General features: G+C 48.7%; 1 protein-coding gene across 1 annotated transcript; it reads right to left on the bottom strand.

Annotated features, from left to right (window-relative positions):
* Positions 1-5,863: 5,863 nt before the first annotated feature.
* Positions 5,864-21,379, bottom strand: TNIP2 (TNFAIP3 interacting protein 2). The gene is made up of 6 exons (XM_019711536.3): positions 21,038-21,379; positions 10,586-10,873; positions 8,794-8,883; positions 8,214-8,480; positions 7,991-8,110; positions 5,864-6,640 (listed from the first exon to the last, which is right to left on the bottom strand). The coding sequence occupies exons 1-6, from the start codon at positions 21,314-21,316 to the stop codon at positions 6,377-6,379; spliced, it is 1,308 nt and encodes a 435-aa protein (XP_019567095.2). The 5' UTR covers positions 21,317-21,379; the 3' UTR covers positions 5,864-6,376.
* Between the last annotated feature and the right edge of the window lie 1,440 nt (positions 21,380-22,819).

Below are 22,819 nucleotides of genomic sequence, written 5' to 3'. Positions count from 1 at the left end.
GGTTTCCATATTTTGGCTAAAATAGTAAATAGTGCTGCAGTGAACATAGGGGTGCTTATATTTTTTTGAATTAGTGTTTTGGATTTCTTTGGATAAATACCTAAAGGTGGAATTGCTGGGTCATAAAGTAGGTTCTATTTTTAATTTTTTGAGGAACCTCCATACTGTTTTCCATAGTGGCTGCACCAATTTGCAATCCCACCAACAGTGCATAAGGGTTCCCTTTTCTCCACAGCCTCACCAACACTTGTTGTTCGTTGCTTTATTGATGATAGTTATTCTGACTGGTGTGAGGTGATATGTCATTGTGGTTTTAATTTGCATTTCTCTGATGATTAGTGATGTTGAGCTTTTTTTCATATGTCTATTTGCCATCTATATGTCCTCTTTGGAGAAATGTCTCTTCAGGTCCTCTGCCCATTTTTTAATTGGGTTGTTTGTTTTTTTGGTGTTGAGTTGTATGAGCTGTTTACAAATTTTTGATATTAAACCCTTATCAGATGTATCATTAGCGAATATCTTCTCCCATTCAGTAGGCTATCTTTTCATTTTGTTGATGGTTTCCTGTGCCGTGCAAAACCTTTTTAGCTTGATGTAGTCCCACTTGATTTTCTTTTGTTTTCCTTGCCTGACAAGATACATCAGAAAAAATTACAACTAAGAGTAATGTCAGAGTTTACTGCCTATGTTTTCTTCTAGTTTTATGGTTCCGGGTCTTATATTTAAGTCTTTAATCCATTTTGAGTTTATTCTTGTATGTGGTGTAAAAAGTAATCCAGTTTCATTCTTTTGCATGTGTCTGTCCAGTTTTCCCAGCACCACTTATTGAATAGACTGTCCTTACCCCATCGTATATCCTTACCTCCTTTGTCTTAGGTTAATTGACCACGTAGGCGTGGGTTTACTTCTGGCTCTGTTCTGTTCTATTGAGCTATGTGTGTGTTTTTATTCTAGTGTTGTGCTGTTCTGATTATTGTAGCTTTGTAGTACTGTTTGGTATCAGGGAGCATGATACTTCCCACTTGGTTCTTTCTCAAGATTGCTGTGGCTATTCGGGATCTCTTGTGGTTCCTTACAGGGAGGCAGGGAGTGTAGGGCGGCCCCAGCCCTGGGAGAGCCCAGCAGGATTGCCAGTGGACGAGGCAGAGATTGGCATCTGCCGAAGCCGTGGTGACTGGAATTTGTGAGGCAGGGTTCCAGACAGGAGGGTGTTACACACAGTTCCAGGGATCTGCAGAGCTTTCCCTCAAATCTATTGATATGTGCATGTGTGGAATAAAATTCCATAAATCCAGGAGGGAATCGCCAGAAGTGGCAGGGCTGAAAGTTTGTTCCCACCAGCCAGGGTGAAGAGACCGTGTCACACACAGGCATTGTGTTGCGTTCTCAGAAGGAGGACATCTCAGCAGTGGGGTTAAATTAGCCCTAGAATAAAATCTAAAGCTAAAAGCAAGCCTCAGAAGGATCAAACTGATCCTAAGAAACTTAACTGCCTGCACTAAGCCAAGTAAATTTTACAGTGTTGGGATCTAGGCAGAAATCACCAGACCATGCCTAGAAGGAAAACAAACAACAGAAACAGACCCAAAAATGACAGATGATGAATTGGCAGATAAGAACCTTAAAATGGCTATTGTAAGTCACAAATATGCTCAAGGATGTAAAGGAAAAGATGGAGGAATAAATGGAAGATATAAAAAATATCCAAATGAAACTTCTAAAGAAAAAAATACGATATCTAAAATGAAAAATACCCTGAATAGAATTAATAGCGGATTAGAAACTTTAGAAGAAAATACCCATGAACTTGATGGCCTATGAAGAAAAACTACCAGAAATGAAGCACTGAGAGAAAAGAGACGGGGAAATGCTCTTTGGCACAACAGCAAGCATTCTAACATGTGTGACTGGAGTCCTAGACAAGCGGGGAACAAAAACACTAACTTGAAAATCAGCTTGTCCCAAAGCACAGTGGGATCGTGACTGAGATGGCACTGAGTCTATCCATCAACTAGAGATGACAGCTGAGACCACTGACTTCCCAGGCCACCAACCCGCTGGCTCCTCATTTACTTACGTGTTCTTGTGTTTCTCTCAGCAGTATGTTGTAACTTTTGTTGTAGAGGTTTTGCACATTTTTGATCATTTTTCCTAAGCATTTTATGTTTTCAACATGATCATAAATGGGGTTGTGTATTAGCTTCCAGGGCTCCCATAACAAAGGGCTACAAACTGGCTCATAACAAGAGAAATGTCTTCGCTCAGTTCTGGAGGCCATCCATCCCGTCCAGGTGATGCCTTCCTGTAGCGGTCGGCGGGGGTGGTTGGGGGGGACCTCTGGTGCCTCACTCCTGGCTCCTGGTGGTTGCTGGCCGTGCTGGCGCCCTTGACTTACAGACGCCTCACTCAAGGCTCTGCCTCCATCCTCACGAGGCGTTTGCTCTCCCTGTACAGCAGCATCCCTTTGCATTTTGGGCCCACCTTGCCCCAGTGAGACCTTGTCTTTTACAGGGGTACCTGCTTCCAAATGAGGTCACAGTCACAGGCTCGGGGTGAGAATTTCGGCATCTTTTCGGTCAGCGTATCTTTTGAGTAGATACAGTTCAACCCACAACTGGTTTTCTTTAACTTGCTTTTCCAATTGTTGCAAATATACAGAAACACAATAGATTTGTCATATATTGACTTTGTATCTTGAGACTGTCAAATCGATTTTACAATTGTAAACTTTTTCTTAAGATCCCCTAGGATTTTCCACATCCAGTCACATCCTCTGTGAATACAATTTTACTTCTTTCCCAGTTTTTCCACCCTTTATTCTTCCTACTACCTCCCTGCTCTGGGTGGGAGCTCCTGTGCGATGCTGAATTGCACGCAAAAAGTGAACCAGCCTTGCGTTGGTGTGAACCTCGGCAGGGACGGCATTCAATATTTTACCAAGTATAACGTTAGTTTTAGGATTTGGGGACATCACACCTTCATCAGATTGAGGAAATTACTTCTATTCCTGGCTTGCTGAGTGTTTTTATCATGAGTGAGTATTGAATTTTTTCATGCTTTTTCTGTTTCTATTGAAATGATCATAAGGTTTTTCTCTTATTTTGTTCATTATGGTTAATTACACTTAGTGGGTTTTTTAACGTCAACCAATCTGGTATTCCTAATAAAAATTCCACTTGGTTATGCTGTATTATCCTTTTTTATATTGCTAATTGCAATTCGTTAATGTTTTGTTTTGGATTTTTGCATCTATATTCATGAGATGTTGGTCTGACAGTTTCTTGCCTTGTCTTTCTCAGGTTTTGGTGTCATAAAACAAGTGGGAAACATTCCCCCTATTTCCTGAGGGTATGTAAGATTGGTATAATCTTTCTTAAATGTTCGGAAGAATTCACCAGTGACGTCTTCTGGGCCTATACTTTCCTTTATGAAAGATTTTTACTCACAGCTTCCATTTATCTAATGGGTACAGAGCTATTCACCTTTTCTGTTTCTTGTGTCAGTTTGGTAAGTTGTGTTTTTCAAGGATTTTATCTATTTTGTCTAATTTGTCAAATTTATTATTAGCATAAAGTAAGTATTCATAATATCCTCTTTTTAATATTTTAAAGGTCTGTAGTGATGTCCCTTTTTCCATTCCTGATATTAGCAATGTGTGTTTTCTCTGTTTTCTTGATCGGTCATACTAGGCATTTATCGGTTTTATTACTATGTAAATGAACTAACTCAGCATTGTTGATTTTTCTGCTTTTTCATTGATTTCTGTTCTTTAATTATTTCCTTCTGTTTTCTTTGGGTTTAATTTGCAGTCCTTTTCCTCGTTTCTTGAGATGGGCACATGGATCACTGAATTTTATCCTTTCATTTCTAGTATATACATTTGGAGCTATGAAATTTCCCCTAATCACTGCATTAGCTGCATTCTGTAATTTTTTAAAGGTGGTATTTTCATATTCACTCAGTTCAAAATATTTTCTAACATTTTTTCTTTGCCCGGGGATCATCTAGAAGTGTACTGGCAATTTGGTGGTCATCTTTCTGTTACCTGAGCTGTGGTTTCACTTCACTGTGGTCGCAACACCAACTCAGTGACTCAGTTCTTTGGACTATGTTGCAACTTGACGTGTGGCCCACATATTTGTCTTTGATAAGCATTCCATGTATTCTATGGCCTTACTGATTTTTTCCTGCTTCTCTCAGTTACTGAGAGAAGTGCTATAATCTCTATGATTGTGCCTTTGTCTAGTGCTGTTTGCTTCATATGTTTTGAAGACATGTTATTACCGCTATATATTAGGAATGTTAGATTCCTGATAAGTTTACCCTTTTGTTGTTATTATGCAGTGTCTCTCTTTATTTCTGGCAGTATTTTTTTGTCTTGAAGTCCTTTGTCTGATAATCACGTAGCCATTCATTATCTTGATTAGTATTAGCATAGTGTCTTTTTCTGTCCTTTCCATTCTGTGTTCTTGTATTTAAAGTACATCTTTTCTACTAAGCATATAGGTGACTGGTTTTCATCCAGAGTAACAATCACTGTCTTTCAGTCAGTGTTTGGTCCATTTATTTTAATGTAATTACTGACACAGCTGGGTTTAATTCTACCATCTTGCGATCTATTTTCTGTTTGTCTCATCTCTTCTTTATTCCTTTAGTTCTCCTAACTTGTCTTGCTTTGGATTGATAAGAACATTATTTTTCTGTCCTACTAACTTTTTAATTAAATCCTTTTGTTACTATTTTAGTGGTTACCCTAGAGATCATATTCCTTAATTCATTACAGTCCACCTTAATGTAAAAACCTTAAAATTGTATATTTATTAAACACTCCCCTCCCCCACCTAGAAAGCTCTTGGGCTGTTTGCATGTTTTAAAACCCTCAAGACATTACTGTTTTAAAAAGTCAATATTCATTCATATTGACCCACCCCCAGGCTCTTCATTCCTTTCTGTATTTGTTTTTATCCAGAATAAGTTCCCTTAATCTGCTTAATTTCTGTAGTTATTTCTTGTAGTACAGTCCCCTGGACGTAAATTTGTTTAGCTTGTGTTTGTCTGAAAAATGTCATCATTCTGCCTTCATTTTCATATGTCCAGTATTTTTTATTATATTCTGGACTTATGGTTAATATTATAGAAAAGTCCTGGGTTTTCTGCCTATGAGGAAAGATGGGTTTTGTTCCAACAGGCAGGTGAATTACTGGTTGGTTGCTGGGAACTTGTGTGATTTTTCAGACAAGGGCTGTTCCATTTTACCCTAGAATGTCAGCTTCACTGCTAAGGTGTGGCCCTCCTAGGGTTTCAAAGGAAAACCTCCGATGTTTACCAAGCCCTTCTAAACATAAGAGTCATTCAAAGCTGTCCCCCTGCCATGGAGAGCCACAGAACCCTGCTCAGCACTCTGCTTTCCAGCTGCTGTCCTCCGCCCGGGACTCTCCCAGCCCCACTTTGAGCACATTTGGGGTCAGCCAAGGATCCGAGGGTCCCCTTCTGTGGCTCCCTCCTCTCTGGGAGGTCCACAGCCGCTAGTCCCAGCGCTTGGCTGTCAGCAGACTCCTCTGACTCCCAGGTCAGTGAGACCGGGGCTTTCTGTTCTGCTGCTCCCCGCCCCACAGAGCGGGCCTCTTCCAGTTGGGTCCCCAGAAATCAGGGTGCACGGGGATGCCCCAAAGGTGACACCCGCACTACGACTTGAGGAGGACTTACCCAAGTGGGAATGGCAAGAGGGTGTTCTCGGTGAGAGCAACAGCACGTGTGCCCGGACTCGCACCAGCCCCTGGGTCCCCTGGGAGGTGGCAGACAGTAGAGTGTCTCCCCTCCAGCTGCTCGAACTCTGGCCCCCAACACGCACTCTCAAGAGCAGTCACGGCAGCAAATACATTTATTATAAAATCAGAGACTAGGAAACAGGTGTGCTAAGTTCTGATGTGTGACACACGCTATTACAATGCCCTGTGTGTCAGTGCAGATGTGTGACTGCTGTGGCCAAGAAGGGCCCCCAGGAGCCGGTGCCACGGCAGTGCTCAGCTCTGCAAAGCTAGTCCCGGGGTGGGCTTCCACCCTAAGGACCACCACCTCTGCTGGCGAGCTGTAGCATCCCAGGGGCAGGCTGGGGCAGGGCTGTCACATTGGCTCCAGCCTTGGCCTGACAGCTTGGGGACCCAAACTCCACACCAGAAGCAAAACGAGGTCTTTGGAGCACAGATGCCCCCAACCCTGCCTCCTGCCCCGCCGGCAGTCCCTGTGACGCAGTCTGTTCCAGCTCGAACGGGGCCAAGGCGAACCGTCAGAAGCACCCTCAGTCTGTTGGGGCCCCGGGTCTTGGGCACCTCAGTGCTGCAGCTGGGGGCACGCAGCCTGTCCCACCACCAGGGGCTCACTGGCAGCACTCGGCCACGTGTCTGAGCAGCTCCTCACCCTGCTCGTCGTCGAAACACTGCAGGCAGTGAGGGCACTGCAGGTCGCCCTGGCCTCTCCGGGCCGCTCCAGGATGCCCGCCCTCCATGGGGGCTTCCAGCCACTGGGAGCCAGCCCCAGGCCGCTGGCCACCAGGCACTGGAAAGTCCAAAGCATCAGCCTCTAAGTACTTGGGGCTTTTGCTCCCACTGGGAATCCGGCAGGAGCCTGGCTCTCGGCAGTCCTGGGAAAAGCAAAGGTCCGTTTACATGGGCTGTGCTGGGCGCCCCGCACCTGGCTTCCTGCTTGGCCCAGAGCCCAGCTGGGGACGTGCCCCGTTAACAGCCGCAGACCACACAGACACCCCGTGATCATGGAGGAACAGGCCCGAGTGGAGTCCACCCCCAGCCCACTGGAGGAGAAGCAGAACCCGCCCAGAAGGAGGCCCCGCTGTGCCCCACGCGCTTCTGCAGAGAGGGGGCAGGCCTGGCACGAGTCGGTCCCAGCACTGGCTGTGGGCGCATCCCGCCGGCCTGGGTGCAGCCACTCCATGCCCGACTCTGGACATTCCCCGGGGGACTACGGCTCATTGCCCACCTCCTGTACCACTCTCCCTGGCTATGTCACCCAGTGCTCCCAACATTCCAGGCGCCAACGGCTGCAGCTGAAAGGGACACAGGCCAGTCAGTGCCAATGGCACGGTCACCCCAGGCCTAGAGCGGGTCTCCTCACGATAGCATCATGAAGGATCTTTCAATCAACCCAAGGTCACACACTTCCTCACGTGCACAGCCACCAGAAAACCCACAAGCAGAACCAAACCCTGGGAAATGCACACGCACACGCAGCCCCTGCCCAGGGCCACCGAGGGTCCCTGATGGAGGCCTGCAGTGCCAGGGCCTCCTGGCCAGCCCAGGACTCGGGGACACAGGCCCTAGCTGCCGTCCCCACCTGCTCGGCCACCTGCACCAGGCTCACCGCTGTGGAATTAGCCCAGGGTGGCCTCCTGACCCCCGTCCCCCTCACGCAGGAGACGCAGGAGCTACCACCAAGGCCAGCGGCTGTGCAGGGTGGGCGGTTCCCAGGTCAGCTCGGTTCCTGCTCCCACTGCGTGCACCGGGCCCCAGGGGGTTTCACTACTATGCAGCCTGTGAGGACGGAAGTTCTTTGAGGGGCCTGGGGTTTCAGACTCGCTCACTGGTGAAGGAAACAGGCTCCTGAGGTTTCTGCACTGACTGGGGCCCTGGGCCTCAGCATCCGCATCCATGCGACGGGACAACCAGGGTCCCGCCCAGGGTCACAGCACAGAGGAGACATGTATGAAGGAAGCTTCCAGGAGGGAGCCTGGGGCCCAAGACGTGCTGTCTGGTATATGACAGGCCCTGAGGACGGCAACCTCTGCCGTCACATGCCCCATGCCAACCACCTCCACACACACAAGACCATGTGGAGCTTTGTTTTCTGCCACCGAGCCCCAGGTGGCTCTGCCAGGAACAGGGACATTAGGGTCCAGCCAACACAGAATGGCTTGAAGTTCATGAAAACGAAAGAAGCAATAAGTGTGCTCAGGTGGTACCAAGCCCCCACGCCCTACCTGTCTCCGGGACACCTGGCGCCGCAGGGATGCCACCGTCTCCTCCAGCTCCTGAATCCTGCTCTGAGCCCGCTCTCGGTCGGCCCTTTCCGATGTGAAGTCATCCTTGTACACGAGAATCTGAAAGGAGACGAGACACTGAGCTGGGACCAGGCTGCGCCATCTCTGCTCCAGGAAAGAACATCCCCACAGGCCCCGTGCCGCTGTCCCGTGGGGCGGACACCTGCTGCTCCAACATCTGCGCGCGCTCCAGCGCCGCGTCCTGGGCCGTCCTCAAGGCTGCCAGCTCCCGCTGGGCGGCTGCGCAGTCATTCACCCGCTCCTCCAGCTGCCTGTTGAGCCGGGAGATCTCCTTCCTCATCAGCTCAGGGGCTGACGGCCTCTCGGGCCCGTGGGGGGCCTGCAGCCCCCTCAGCTGTGCGTGCAGGCCCCGCACGTACTCGTCCCTGCTGGCATCATAGCACTGCCATTTGGCGTTGAGGTCTTCTACCTGCGGGGACAGAGAGGGAAAGCTCATGGGGACATGCTGAGACACCTGCTCTCAAGGCTCTGAACGTAAGCTACTGAGGAGCGACCCGGCGTGTTCTCCTGCAGTGGCAGCTGTGCAGCGACCGTCCCAAACAGAAGAGGACCTGGTGCTGTGTTCCCGTCCCTTTTACTGACAGGTGAGTTAGCTGGGGGTGGAGAGTGACCAGACGTTCTGGGCCGTGTGTGTCAGCCAGAGTGGCCTGAGGGCGGAGGCGACCCCACGCACGGCCAGGACCCTCCCCTGCAGCTCTCAGTGACACGGTGGCGGCACTCACGTGCGTCAGCTTCTGTTTTAGCAGCCGGTTTTCTTCCTGTAACTTCTCCACAGCAGCTCGGACAGAAGCATCCCCGCCTGTACCTTCTGGCTGCGTAAGAAAGGGACAGAGAAGACACCAGGTCACCAAACGTGACAGTCATGTGCAGCAAGTGGGGAGGAAGCCAGACCAGAGACTGAGGTGGCAGGTGCCACAGGTGGATGCCATCCATCAGCGGAGAAGCAAAGCAGGGACAGGCAGACTCCCCCTGCAGCAGTGGCTGGGCAGGGCTGCTCTCATCCTGCAGACCCACCCCCACGGGGCCAGGCCAGTCTTCCCTCCCGACTTCCACTGTCGCAGGTCAGGAAGCTTAGTCCCCACGTACACTGAACACTGAGGAGACTCCGGCCAGGGGCACAGATGCCAGGGGCCACCTCTCTCCACGCCCATGACACCATCGTGGCTGCAGAGAGTCAGGGCCAACCACCCACCGACTGAGTCCACAGCAGCCTGACCTTCCCTCACGCCCAAGAGCCGCCGCCTGGAACCCCCCTCACGGTGGTGGGCAGACCCAGCCGACCAGTCTCAGGGAAGGTGGGGTGCATTTACCAGTCCCCCAGGCTGGAGGCTCATGACGTCGTTTTTGAGAATTCCCCTTGAATAACAAAGGAAGTGCCTGACCTCACCCGGCCTGTGCTGGGGAAGCCCCAGGCCACTCAGCGGAGTCCAGGGCTGGGAAGTGACGCTGACTCAGATGGTGACCTGTTGCCAGCCCCTCCACAGGCCCCAGGCCCCGCAGGCCGACCTCCATGTGCTGCTGTTCTCAGATCCCCAGAGGGAAATGACACTGACTCAAAGTCGGACAAGAGCCGCCGCCTCCTCCCACAATGCACTTTCCTGTTGGTTTCTGAAACACGATTGTCTTTCTGAGGCTCCCTTTTCGGGGAATCCACCCAACTGAGACAGGCGGTTGTCAGGTGGACCCTCTCCCTGTGAAGGACCCCACTGCTCAGGAGCTGGACCCGCTGCCCGAGCACGCACGGCGTTTCTGCGAGCCCTGGTGTGGCCTCAGGACCACCTGGAAAGGAGCTACCTGCGCAAGGCGTGGGGGCAAACCACACCTCGTCACCCCACTGCTCTTCTGCTCCCAACACCCCGCCCAGGGGCCCCCTTGACGCTGCCTTACGGGATTTCTGACGCTGAGGCCCTCACTGTCCCCCGGGCCCCACCCTGCACGGTGCCCGGCTGGGGCTCTCTGTCCTCACCCCACTGAGGGGGCAGCTGGAGCGCCAGGGACAAGGTCTCCCATCACGGCAGGCCATGCTGCTGGCATGAGCGTGCCCAAAAGCCAGCCTCCGACACTGCAGCCCCAGTTCTGCAGGAAGCCACCACCAGGCCAGCCCTGCCCCGCCTCGCTGGGACGCGAGGCCCCCCGCACGTGTGGTACCGGCAGATGCTGCCCCTGGCCTCGCTCTGCAGCTTCCTCATGGGCTGAACACACGTGGCAATACTGGCTCAGGGCAGCCCCTCCAGCCCCAGCCATGCCTCCCGTCCTCAGCTAAGGCAGCTGAGACCAAAGTGCCCGGTCCCCTACAGCCTGGGTGGGGCGGGCTGTGAAGCAGGCTGCCCTGCTTTCCTATGCATTTGGCACATTCCATCATTCTAGAAAAATCTGTTGATGGGCAGGCTCTGCCTCAGAAGCCAGAGAACAGAAGTGGACTCTGGGCGCCCAGCCGCCTGAGTGCTGGGGGGCGCTGTGCCCAGAGACGCTGCCCCGCCCCCGCCCCCACGGCCTACATGCGCACGGGCCCACCTCAGGGTTCCTCTCCCCCGCGGCCCCCTGTGCGCGCTGCAGTTCATCCAGACTTCTGGCCAGATGCTGGCACATGTGGGCAGTGGCGGCCAGAGTCCTCCGCAGCTGATGGGTCTCGTCGGCCAAAGAGCGGCACAGGATGTCACTGGCGGCCCGCGCCCGCTCCTTCTCTGCCACATGCCTCCGCAGCAGGGCCACCTCCCGCTCCTGCTCGTGCCCCGGCTGGCTCATCAGCCGCTGGGTCTCCCTCTCCTTTTCTTCTAGTTGCTCAGAGAGTCTCTCAATTTCCTAAGTGGAAGATTTAAAAGCACAGTTCATCTGATTAAAAGCTATGCCAGAGACAAATGTTACAGAGAAAGCAAAGAAAAGCTGCCCAGACCCCATCACTCAGAGGCTGGCTTCTGAACTCGTAATTAACTTTGACGTTTTCAGCCTATAGTGCTCTATGTGAAACGTCATCTATTCTCATGAGTAAGGTCATAATTTTATATTTTATATCATCAGTGACTTAGTGTGACAATTCCAAACACTTCTCCACAGGAAAAGTAGAACCCGCTGCACAGGGCAGCCCCCAAAGATACGGCCACAGCCAACTCTGATACTAAGGAATGTGACTTTGTTTAGAAGCGGGATCTTTACAGATATAATGAGTTACATGAAGTCATGCTGGACTGGAATGGGCCCTGACCCAATGCCTAGGGCTCCTGTAAGAAGAGGGAAATTTGGACACAGAGACAGAAGAAGCCACGTGAAGACGGAGGCAGAGACACGAGTGAGATGCATCTATAAGCCAACGGACCCCAAGGATGGCCACCGCTACCAAGGGCTGCGAGAGGCCAAGAAAGACCGTCCCCGAGCCCTGATTGCCGGCTTCTGGCTTCTAGAACTGTGAAAGATTACATTTCTGTTGTTTTAAGGCTCCCAGTTAAGCTACAAAGGTACTTTGTTACAGCAGCTCAAGGAAACAAATACACCCAACCACAATTACTTCCTTAAAAAAAAACAGCCCTTAAAATTACAATTTGCTTTATAGTAGCCTTAATTTTGTGCTTTCCCATTTTCAGAGAAAGCTCCAACACAAACTGCCTGAGGGAGGGTGAACCAGTCCGTCCTACAAATGAAAACCAGCTTCAGAAAAGTCGGGGACGAGCCCGGGCTTCCCGGCAGGAGGGTCTGGCCCGCTGGGCACGTGCACGTGAGAAGAGCAGACACCAGCAAACACTGCACATCACCTCTCAGTGGAATGAGGCCGGGCCACTCAGGGAACCAGGAATTATTATTCTCTAACTGCTTTAAACAAAACCATGTACACTTACAAAAAATTCAAACATGGAAAGGAAATAAAATGAAAACTTAAATTCCTTTGTTCCCGACTAGCCCCTCCGCCCCAGCTGCACTCTGCAGAGGCAACCGCTGTTCCCTATTTGGGCACTTCTCTTCCTAGAACATTCATAAGCATCTAGAACACACGTGTTTACACAGATGGATCCTACAGCATCACTGCTCTCCGCCTCGCCTCTCCTGGATCATGGTATGTTCCAGGCTTACAGAACACACTCCAACTGATGGACAGACATGCAGCTGCTTCCTCGGACGCTTGTGCAAACACATGCGTGGGACAAATGCCCGGGAGACACATGGACAGGGTTCAGGACAAACTGGGGGGACGCGGGACCGCAGCACACACCGGGTCCCACCGCGGCTCCTGGGCCCACACCCCCACGCAAACGCCCCCTGCATCCACGACGACCTACTCCGCAGGATAAGCCCGCCTGACTGCACCACTGACCAAGCACCTCAGGAAACATTCTGGAAATCCCGCCCCCGCTCACTCAGGGAATTTCTAAGAGTCCTCTCGTTCCCATTCTGCTTGCATGTCGCTCTAGAAGGGAACAGACGGGAAGGAAGGAACGTTTTAGTGAGGACGATGCGCACGGCTCTCAGCAAAGACCTAGAGGAAGACGGGTTCTGAATCCGACGTCCCCACAGGACTGGGGAGAGGAAAAGAGCAGAGGCTCTAGGAAGATAGGGAGGTGACAGCGAGGGCGGGGGAAGTGACATCAGACCCTGGCAAGCGGGAACCGTCTAACACGGGGTTGGGCAAAGTGTCAAATGGAACCGTTCACCAGGGATGAGCCTGTAAGCTGGTCACATCTCACTCCCCTCTGACTTTGCAGGGGCACCTCGGTGGCCCAGGGCATTGCTTCCACTTTTCTGCCTTATGCGCCTGACGACCTCACCCGAGTAGAGTCCAGGCCTTCTTTCAGGACTGACGGAGGCAGAGGCGCTGCGCTGAAGGTCGGCATGAGCACCCCCTCGCAGCAGACGGCCCTCCACGCCGGGCTGGGAGGTGCAGGGGCCACCCACATAGCTGCAGGCTGCCAGCTGGTGCCACATCACATGGCCAGACTCTGATGGGGCACCGAAGGCAAGAGCCAACAGCTGCCTCCTTAACATAAAATACTACGACGTTTCCCTGAAAATAAGACCTAGCCAGACAATCAGCTCCAATGCGTCTTTTGGAGCAAAAATTAATATAAGACCCGGTCTTATTTTACTATAAGATGGGGTATAATATAATATAATATAATAAATATAATAAATATAATCTCAGGTCTCATATTAATTTTTGCTCCAAAAGACGCATTAGAGCTGATTGTCCGGCTAGGTCTTATTTCTGGGGAGACATGGTATGAACAGAAAACGCCAAACCCCCAGTGGAATCTCAGGTTCCCACGGCTGAGTAATCCTGTGGCGCTGAACCTACAAACACAAACCCAGGCTTCTGGGTCTTGCGCTTGTTTGTGTTCTTTAGAAACTGATCACCTTCGTAAGCATTACCAGCTGGTCAGGGCCTGGTCCCGTAGACAAGGGACAGGTGGCAGCCAGCACCGCAGCTGTGGTGGCATGGCGGTGTCGGAGCTCTGACCGCTTCTGCCTCACTCGTCCACTCTGCCCTGGTTACCCGTGATGGTGGCTCAAGGGTGTGTGCAGAAGACACAGTTGGTGCCAGAGACCTGCCCTGAGTGCACTGTCATTAAATTTTAGTCAAGTCAACAGCGCTGATTTCAGCAGCATGACAGAAATGTCTCTGAAGTTTACTCAGCATACATACACATTACATATAACACGATATAACAATGTACATACAAGTACACATGAAACGAATGCAGACAGGAATTCTGTAAATAATCCAACACCAGCGCAGGCCTGTGTCCCACGGAACTGCACCTGGAACACACTTCGGAGTCCCTGTGCGACCCTCACAGCGAGCAGGAGCGAAGGCTCTCCAAGCCCTCAGTGTACCAGTCACGCAACCTCCACATGCCTACGAGGCGGCTTCCATCACCTCCCTTCTACAGATGGGCAAACTGAGACTCGGGGCAGGGCAGCTGCCGTGCCTCCATTTACCACAGCTCCCTCATTCTCCCTGGTGCTAGACGACTTGGGCCAGACCTGATTTCTAAGCATCCTTCCTCGCTGGTCAAATGGAGGCAGTAAGAGAAACATCTCTGCAAACAACGGCAGCACCTCCCGGGGACTGGGCGGGGTTGGTTCCCGGAGCCGCCCGAGGACACATGCTCTCGTCTCCACAGCCAGGCCTGGGCAGCGGGCCTAGCGCCACGTGGATGCCCATGTCTGGGAATAAGACTGGCGAGAGAGCTCAGGACCTGAACTGTTCCCAGCCTGTTCACAACACAGACACACAAAACCAGGGACATGTGGCCGAGTGTGGGGTGAGGTCCGCTGATTCTGAAGGACTCACCAGCCTTATTTTTTAGCTTAAAAACCAGCTTTCAAATATCAGTTTAGAAATAACTTGGCTTCCATAGTAAGTGGAGACTTGCTGGGTGACATCATACGCCCTGTGTAGGGCTGGCTTTGTCCCTCATTGCTGGGAACCTGCCAGAGCCAGAGAAACAAAGGCAAAACCACCGGGAGGCAGGGTGACCCCCAAAGGGCTGCCCGACGTGTGAGGACGCCAGGACCCGTGAGCCCTGGGTTCTTAGCACTTGCTGCTCTTACGCTGGAGAAGCACTGAGCCATCCAGCTGGAGCTCTGTCCAATGAGTGACTGTTCTTAGGCTACAGAAGCACACAGACCACCGCTGTCAGAAAACAGGGCCTGTCCCAGGACCCCCGCGTGCACACACAGACGTGAAGCAGAAGTCAGCAAATGGGCTGACATCCCCTGGGACAGCCTGTCACTGGGACCTATGGTTCCAGAGCTCCAGACAGACACAAAACGTGCAACTAATCCTACCAGTAATCCTGTGAACCAGCCCTTCGGCCTTCGTCCCTGCGCTCATCTGCGCAGGCTGCCATAACAGAGTCCACGAAAGTCAGCAGCTACCCACCCCCTCCCCAGCCGCGGGGCAGGCAGCTGTGAACGTGTTCCTGGAGCAGCCTACGTGCCGCTTGCAGGAGCCCAGGGGGGAAAGAGGGCCTTGTCCTCCAAATATCAGTGAGCTGATCAGTGATTGCTGCTTCTAATAACAGAGGTGCAGACAAACAGGTAGGGAGCCCTTGCTGTTGTATCTCCCCACTTGTTTCAAGCCCCACCCCTTCCTGCTGAAGTGGCTGCCAGAGGATTTAAAGGCCCAGTGCCCTTTTACACCCCCACTAATTTTTCACTTTTCCTCCTCAGGAAGGAGCTAGATATTAAAGACTAGGACATTCGAAAGCAACCGCATATAAGGGGAAAATTAGAAAGTGGATACACATGCCCAGGGAAAAGCGTGGGCTCAGAAAGGCCTGAGAAGACTCTAAGTTATTCTTCAGGCTGATCCTTGTCACAGAGACAACCTACAACAACCAAAGAAAAACAGTAACAAAAACCCCCAGCAAACCCTGTAAAGGAGGAGAATCTAATTTCCAGAGATACCACATTATTAAATCCAAATGTCCAGTTTTTAACAACAACAACAAATTCACAAGGCTACAAAGGGAAATACAGCCCATTCAAAGAAAAAAAATACATCAACAGAAGCTGTCCCTGAAAAACACCTGATGGCAGATCTTCTAGACAAAACTTTAAAACAACTATCTTAAAGATGCTCAAAGAACCAAAAGAAGATGGGAAGAAAGTCAAGAAAGCAAAGTATGAACAAAATGGAAATATGAATAAAGAGATAGGAAACCTCTAAAGGAACCAAAAAGAAATTCTGGAGCTGAAAAGTACAGTAACTCAAATGAAAAATTCACTGCAGAGATTCAAAGGCAGATTTGAACAGGCAGAAGAATCAGCAAACATGAGGAAAGGCCAATGGAAACTATCAAGGCTAAGGAACAGAAAGAAAAAAGATTGATGAAATGTGACCTGTGGGACACCATCAAGCGGACCAACATACACACTGTGGGAGTCCCAGAAGGAGAAAGGAAGGGGCAGAAAGAATGTTTGAAGTAATAATGACTAAAACCTTCCGAAATTTGATGAAAGACATGAATATAAACATTCAAGAAGCTCAGCAATCTCCAAGTAACATAAATTGAAAAAGACCAACACCAAGACACATTATAATCAAACTGTGGAAAACCAAGAACAAAGAGACACTCTTGAAAGCAGCAAGAGAGAAGCAACTTGTGGCATACAAGGGGTCCTCAGTAAGATATCAGCTGATGTCTCATCAGATACTTTGGAGGCCAGAAGGCAGTGGGCCCATATATGCAAAGTGCTAAAAGGAAAAAAAAAAAAACTGTCAATCAAGAATCCTATATCCAGCTTATTGTGCTTATGTCCTTCAAAAGTGAGGGAGAAATTAAGACATTCCTAGATAAACAAAAGCTGAGGGAGTTCATTACGACTAGACTTGCCCTACAGGAGATGCTGAAGGGAGCCTGGAGGGTGAAATGAGGACACTAGACAGTAACTCAAAACTGCATGTAAAAATAAAGGTGTCAATAAAGGTAAATACATGGGCTATTATGAAAGCTAGTATTATTGTAACAGCAATCAGTAGCTCCATTGTTTTCTACATGATTTAAAAGACTAATATAAAAAGTATTAGTGTAAATGTTAGCATTATTGTAATTTTGGTTTGTAACTCCACGTTTCCTATGTAATTAAGAGACTAATCAACTTAAAAGATTAGTTTGTGTTTGGAGGCACATGGTGTATAAAGATGTAATTTTGTGACATCAACAACTGAAAGGGGTGGGGATGGAGCTGTAAAGGAGCAGAGTTTTTGTAGATTATTGAACGTAAACTGGTATAAACTCAAATTAGAGTGGTGTAACTTTAGGACGTTAGATGTAATTTCCAATGTAAACACACACAAAAATAGCTATAGAATATACACAAAAGGAAATGAGAAAGGAATTAAATATTTCATTACAAAAAAACAAACACAAAAGCAGACAGTAATGAAGGAAATTAAGAACAAAAAAGGTATAAAGTACATAGAAAACAAACAGCAAAATAACGTAAGTGTTCAGCTTTATCAGTAATGGCTTTAAATGTAAATGGATTAAAATCTCCTTAAAGACAGAGATTGGCAGAATGGATAAAAACACATGATCCAACTAGATGCTGTCTACAGGAGATTCACAAACAGATTGAAAGTGAAAGGATGGAAAAATATATTCTGTGCAAATAGTAACCAAAAGTGGGCAGGAGTGGCTATACTAATAGACAAAATAGACTTTAATTCAAAAAAGGTTACAAGAAACAAAGGATATTATACATTAATAAAAGGTTTAACACAGCAAGAAGATATAATAATTATAAACATTTATGTACCTAAGAACAGGCCAACAAAACATGAACCAAAAACCGACAAAATTGAAGTGAGAAATAGAGGGCTCTACAATAATAGTTGGAGCCCTCAACACCCCACTCTCAATAACGGACAGAACCACCAGACTGAAGATAAGTGAGGAAACAGGACGTAACACAATAAGCCAATTAGATTTAACGGACATATAAAGAACACTTTGTCCAACAACAGCACACACATTTTTCTCAAGTGAAAATGGGACATTGTCCAGGACTGACCATATGTTAGGACACATATAAAGGCTCCACAGATTCAAAAACATAGGTATCATACAAAGTATCATCTCCACAATAGGATGTTGATAGAAATCAACAACAGAAAACTGGAAAATTCACAAAATTTCTGTTTTGTTCACATATTTTGTGTGTTTTTTTTTTGATTCCACATATATTTGTCTTTCTCGGTCTGATTTATTTCACTTAGCATAATACCCTGCCAGATGTTGATAGGCCCTGGAAATGCAGAAAGGATCAAGAAAAGCAGATTTCTATCTTTATGAAACTTACATCCTAGTTGAGAATACAGACATTCTAGAAATAATCTATTGCCTTTGTGGAAAATATTACATAGAACAGATGTATAGCATATTATGAGTTTTGTGTTGTGATGAACACACAACTTAACATGTTAAGACTTACAGATACAGGGAACAAACTGATAGTTGCCAGATGGGAGGGCTTTGGGGAGATGGGTGACAAAGGAGAAGGGATTAAGAAATACAAATTGGTACTTACAAAACAGTCACAGGGATGTAAAGTAGGAATTAGGGAGTATAGTTTATAACATTGTAATAACTATGGATGGTGCCAGGTGGGGACTAGACTTACTGGGTGATCACTTCATAAGGTATATAATCACGATGGTGTACACCTGAGACTAACACAACACTGTATGTCAACTGTAATTTAAATGTAAAAAACATTTGGCATACAGTAGGCATTCATCAAATATCTACTACCTGAATGAATAGACAAACGGTCCTATGAGCTAGGTATTATTTCAGTCTAACTGATGAGAGAGCTAGAACATTAAATGACTTTCCCAAAGTAACACAGCGAGACAGTGATACAACCAGATTTAAGTGCAGTTTTTCAACATTCAATGTAACATTTGCTTCTCATTGGTGCCCCATACTGAGGAAGTATTATAGCCCAGGGCACTTCTATAATCCCTTCTTTACTCCTCACAAGGAAACTGGCAAGCTTCACCATCGTTTCCTCTTAAAGAGAGTGAGAAGGTGATACTAAATACATGACTAAGGGCATCCCTGGCTTTTTAAAAGAATAAGAGATGCAGCATATTAATCTTCTGGGCAGCAGTGTAGAAGGTTCAGAGATCAGTTTGGCAAACTGGACAATTACTGAGCGTCCTTTCAGTTAGGTATTGATAGGCCCTGATTCCCATTTGCACTTTAGTTCTACTTTCTACATGTTGCAAATTCATCATGTTCTTGACATACCTAACTTTATCAGCAGGGTCTCATTTATAATAGCTGAAGATAATTAGATAATTGTCGATAAACATCTAGTAAACAATAATGGCATGAAAATGAAGCCTTTTGGGGGACATGAAGCACAATATACGTTTGATGCTTATTTGCCTCTATAACTCAGCATCAATCCCTTAGAATGAACAAAATGATATTAAACTTTTCCAATCAGACAATTTTTCACCAAACTTGTTATCCACAGATTTAGGTAATACATTTTCCTACTGTGGTAAGTTCACAAACATACATTTCATTATAAAGAAAGAAAAGAGAAGAGGGAGGGGAGGGGAGGAGAGGAAGGAAAATGATTGATGTAATACAACACATTAAGAAAATGAAGGGGGGAAAAAAACACACGATCACATCAATTGATGAGGAAAAAGCATCTGACAAAATTCAACATTCTTTCCTAATAAAAACATTCAACAAACTAAAAATAGAAGGAAATTATCTCTACATAATAAAAGCCATATGTGCAAAATGCATAGCAAACATATCCAATGGTGAAAGACTGAAAACTTTTCCTCTAAGATCAGGAACAAGGCAAGGGTTCCGACTTTCACCACTTCTATTCAACAGAGTACTAGAAATTCTAGCCAGAGCAACTAGGCAAGAAAAAGAAATAAAATGCATCCAAATAGTAAAATAAAATGACATCTGTTTGCGGATGGTATGATTTATGTAGGGAAAACTCAAAGACTCTACCAAAAATACTGGGTTTTTTTTTTATTTGAACTAATAAATGAATTCAGCAAAGTAGGAGAATATGAAGTCAACATGAAAAAATTTAAAAAGTGTTTCTATACATTAACAATGAAGAATCTGAAAAGGAAATTATGAAAACAATTCCATTTACAAAAGTATCAAAAACAAAATCATTAGGAATTAATTTACTCAAGGAGGTGAAAGTCTTGTACAATGAAAACTACAAAACATTACAGAAAAAAATTAAAGAGGACTTAAATAAATGGAAACACACCCCATATTCAGATTGGAAAATTTCACATTGTTAAAACGTCCATACTACGCAAAGTGATCTACAAATGCAATGCAATCCTTATCAAAATCCCAATGATTTTTTTTCAGAAATAGAAAAGAATCATCCTAAAATTAATATGGAATCTCAAGGAACCCAAAATAGGGCCTGAATAGACATTTCTCCAAAGAGGACACACAGATGGCCAACAGACATATTAAAAGATGCTCAACGTCACTAATCATCAGGGAAATGTTAATCAAAACCACAGTGAGGTACCAGCTCACATCTATCAGGATGGCCATCGTCAATAAATCCACGAACGAGTGCTGGTGAGGCTGTGGAGAAGAGGGAACCCTTGTGTACAGTTGATGGGATTGCAAATTGGTGCAGCCACTATGGAAAACAGTATGGAGGTTCCTCAGAAAATTAAAACTTGAACTACCTTATGACCCAGCAATTCCACCTCTAGGTATTTATCCAAAGAAGTCCAATAATTTGAAGATATGTGCATTTCTACGTTCGTTGCAGCATTATTTACAGTAGCCAAGATACGGAAGCAACCTAGGGGTTCATCAACAGATAAAAGGATAAAGAAAATGTCATATATACAATGGAATACTACTCTGACATAAAAAAGGATGAAATCCTGCCATTTGTGACAGCATGGATGATACAGGGTATTATGCGAAGTGAAGTAAGTCAGACACAGAAAAATACCATATGATTTCACTTATATGTGGAATCTAAAATATCAAAATAAAAGACCAAACAAAACAAAAACAAACTTATAGATATGGAGAACAAATTGATGGTCACCAGATAGGAGGGGGTGGGGAGACAGGTGAAAAAGGTGAGGGCGGATACAGTCAATAATATTGTGACAAGTTCGTGACAGTACAGCGACAGATGATTATTAGACGTACTGTGGTGATCACATCTTAAGGTACATAAACGGTGAACCACGGTATTGTACACCTAAAACTATTTTACTACACACCAACTATATTTAAGTAATTTTTTTTAAAAGAACCAACACAGGCACATAAGTCTCAGACACAACATGGAAGCACACACCTCGGAAGCCAACAGTCACACAGCCTTCACCCAGAGACACACACCCAACATGGCACCACACCCCTGGGGGCCAACGCGCGCACAGCCGGGCGCCTGGGGACGCGCGACTCGCCGGCCCGGATCCCTCGCCCCCACCTGGCGCAGCGCGGCCTCCACCGCGCCGCCCTCCTGCTGCCGGAGCTGCTCCCGGAAGCGCGCCACCTGCTCCAGCAGCGCGTCCACGAGCGAGGGCGCCGCGTCCCCCTCGAGCGCGGCCAGGCGGGCGCGCAGGCGCTCTATGAGGGCGTCTCGCGCGGCCAGCTGGTCCTGCAGGCGCCTCAGCCGCTGCCCGGCCTCGTGGTACAGGCCGCAGAGCGCGGCGGCCGCGCGTGGGGCCCCCTCCCGCCCGCCGGGCACCGCATCCCCAGACGACATGTCTGCGGGCCTGGACGGGAGGGCGCGCGGCCGCCAGACACTTCCGCGCCCGGTCACCTTCCCGGAACTTTAAGCGACGTGCCCCGCCCACCGCCCAGAGCCAGGCCACGCCCACCCATCTGTTCCTGGGCCTTGTTGTCTTGTCCACCCGCGGATGCCCGGCTTGTCCCAGCGGCCCCATCCCCCCGATCTGGGGAGTTTTCGGAGAGTCGGGCGGGACGAGGAGAGTGGGTGAGCGGCCTCTGATGTACCTACCGATGGGAGGGAAAGAGGGTGTCACCACGTGCTGGACCTGAGTGTGGATCCAGACCCCGCAGCGGCACGCCAGGTGGCCACATGGAGCGCCAGGAAAAGGACGACGTTCCAAGCCTGCGCCCACAGAGGGGCCCCACCCACCCTGAACGCACGGCAGTGCCCCCCTCCCGGTCCCTCACATGCCCCTCTCTAAGGTCGCAAGGAGTATTGTTCTTGGAGCGGAAGGCGGCAGCTTTTGCACCCGCGCTTCTCAGCATCCCTTTCCTTGTCCCAACTTTCCAGACCAACTCCGACTGTTCTTCCGTGGCTCCGGCGCTTTTCTTTTTCAACGTCCGAGGTACCCCCGCGATGATGCCCACGCACAAGCGCGGTCTTTCAAAGGTTCCCTCCAGCAGAATCACCGCTGGCCGCTGCCCTGTGCGTGTCCCCCTCTGAGCGTGTCACCCTCCCCCTCCCGCTCCCCGTCCCGTCGCCTCCAGTCCCCTGAAAGGAGTATCGTGCTTTTGCCCCTTTGATGTAATTCAGAGCCAAGCTCGGGCTGAGTCCACGGAAAACACTCACAGGCGTGTAGAACCACACAAGTGTATCAGCAAAGCTCGCTGGCGCTGGCTTGTCTGCACAGGTGAGGTCAGACCAGCGCCCCCCTCACCTGGTAGGGGTGTGGTAGGACGAGCAGGGGGTGCACCGTGCCTGCCCCGCGGATCTGAATGTCACGTTCTGGTTGGCTGAGACAGTGGCGGAGAAAACGAACGCACTGGCCCCAGGCCTGGTAGGACTGGGGTGAGTCTTCATTGCTGTTTTTTGTGTGTAACCTGAGGTAGGTCGCTATGAAAATTAATGAAAGGAAACCTCACCAGAACGGAGTCGGGAGGCCGGAAGGGGGAGCCCTCACACAGTACTACTTGATGCCAATTATGTGAAGATTCCGGGGGCGGCCCCTCACTTCTGTCCCGTGGGCCCTTCTGACCTTGCACGCTCACCCCGTCAGTGGGCGTGGGGCTGAGCGCAGGACTGTGGGCAGTGGAGAGCCAGAGCCCCTGAAAGCTGAGGAGAATCCCTCAGAGGACCCTGGGGCGAAGGGGAGCACAGGCCCCTGGAGGGTCCCCTGGCCAGTAGCCCAATAGTGACCAATAGCCCACTATTAGCCCACCTGGAGGAAGGACCCCTGACCCAGTGCCCACGATCGTGTCTTCACTGGGTGATCAAAATGAAAATTGTGTGGAATTTACATTCACATCCTGGTGGGCG

Source organism: Rhinolophus sinicus, chromosome 1 (genome assembly GCF_057876585.1).
Source record: "Rhinolophus sinicus isolate RSI-liver-muscle chromosome 1, RSI-T2T, whole genome shotgun sequence".
Taxonomy (NCBI): Eukaryota; Metazoa; Chordata; class Mammalia; order Chiroptera; family Rhinolophidae; genus Rhinolophus; species Rhinolophus sinicus.
Note: the sequence above shows the minus strand (reverse complement) of the source record. Positions and strands in the feature narration are given on the sequence as shown.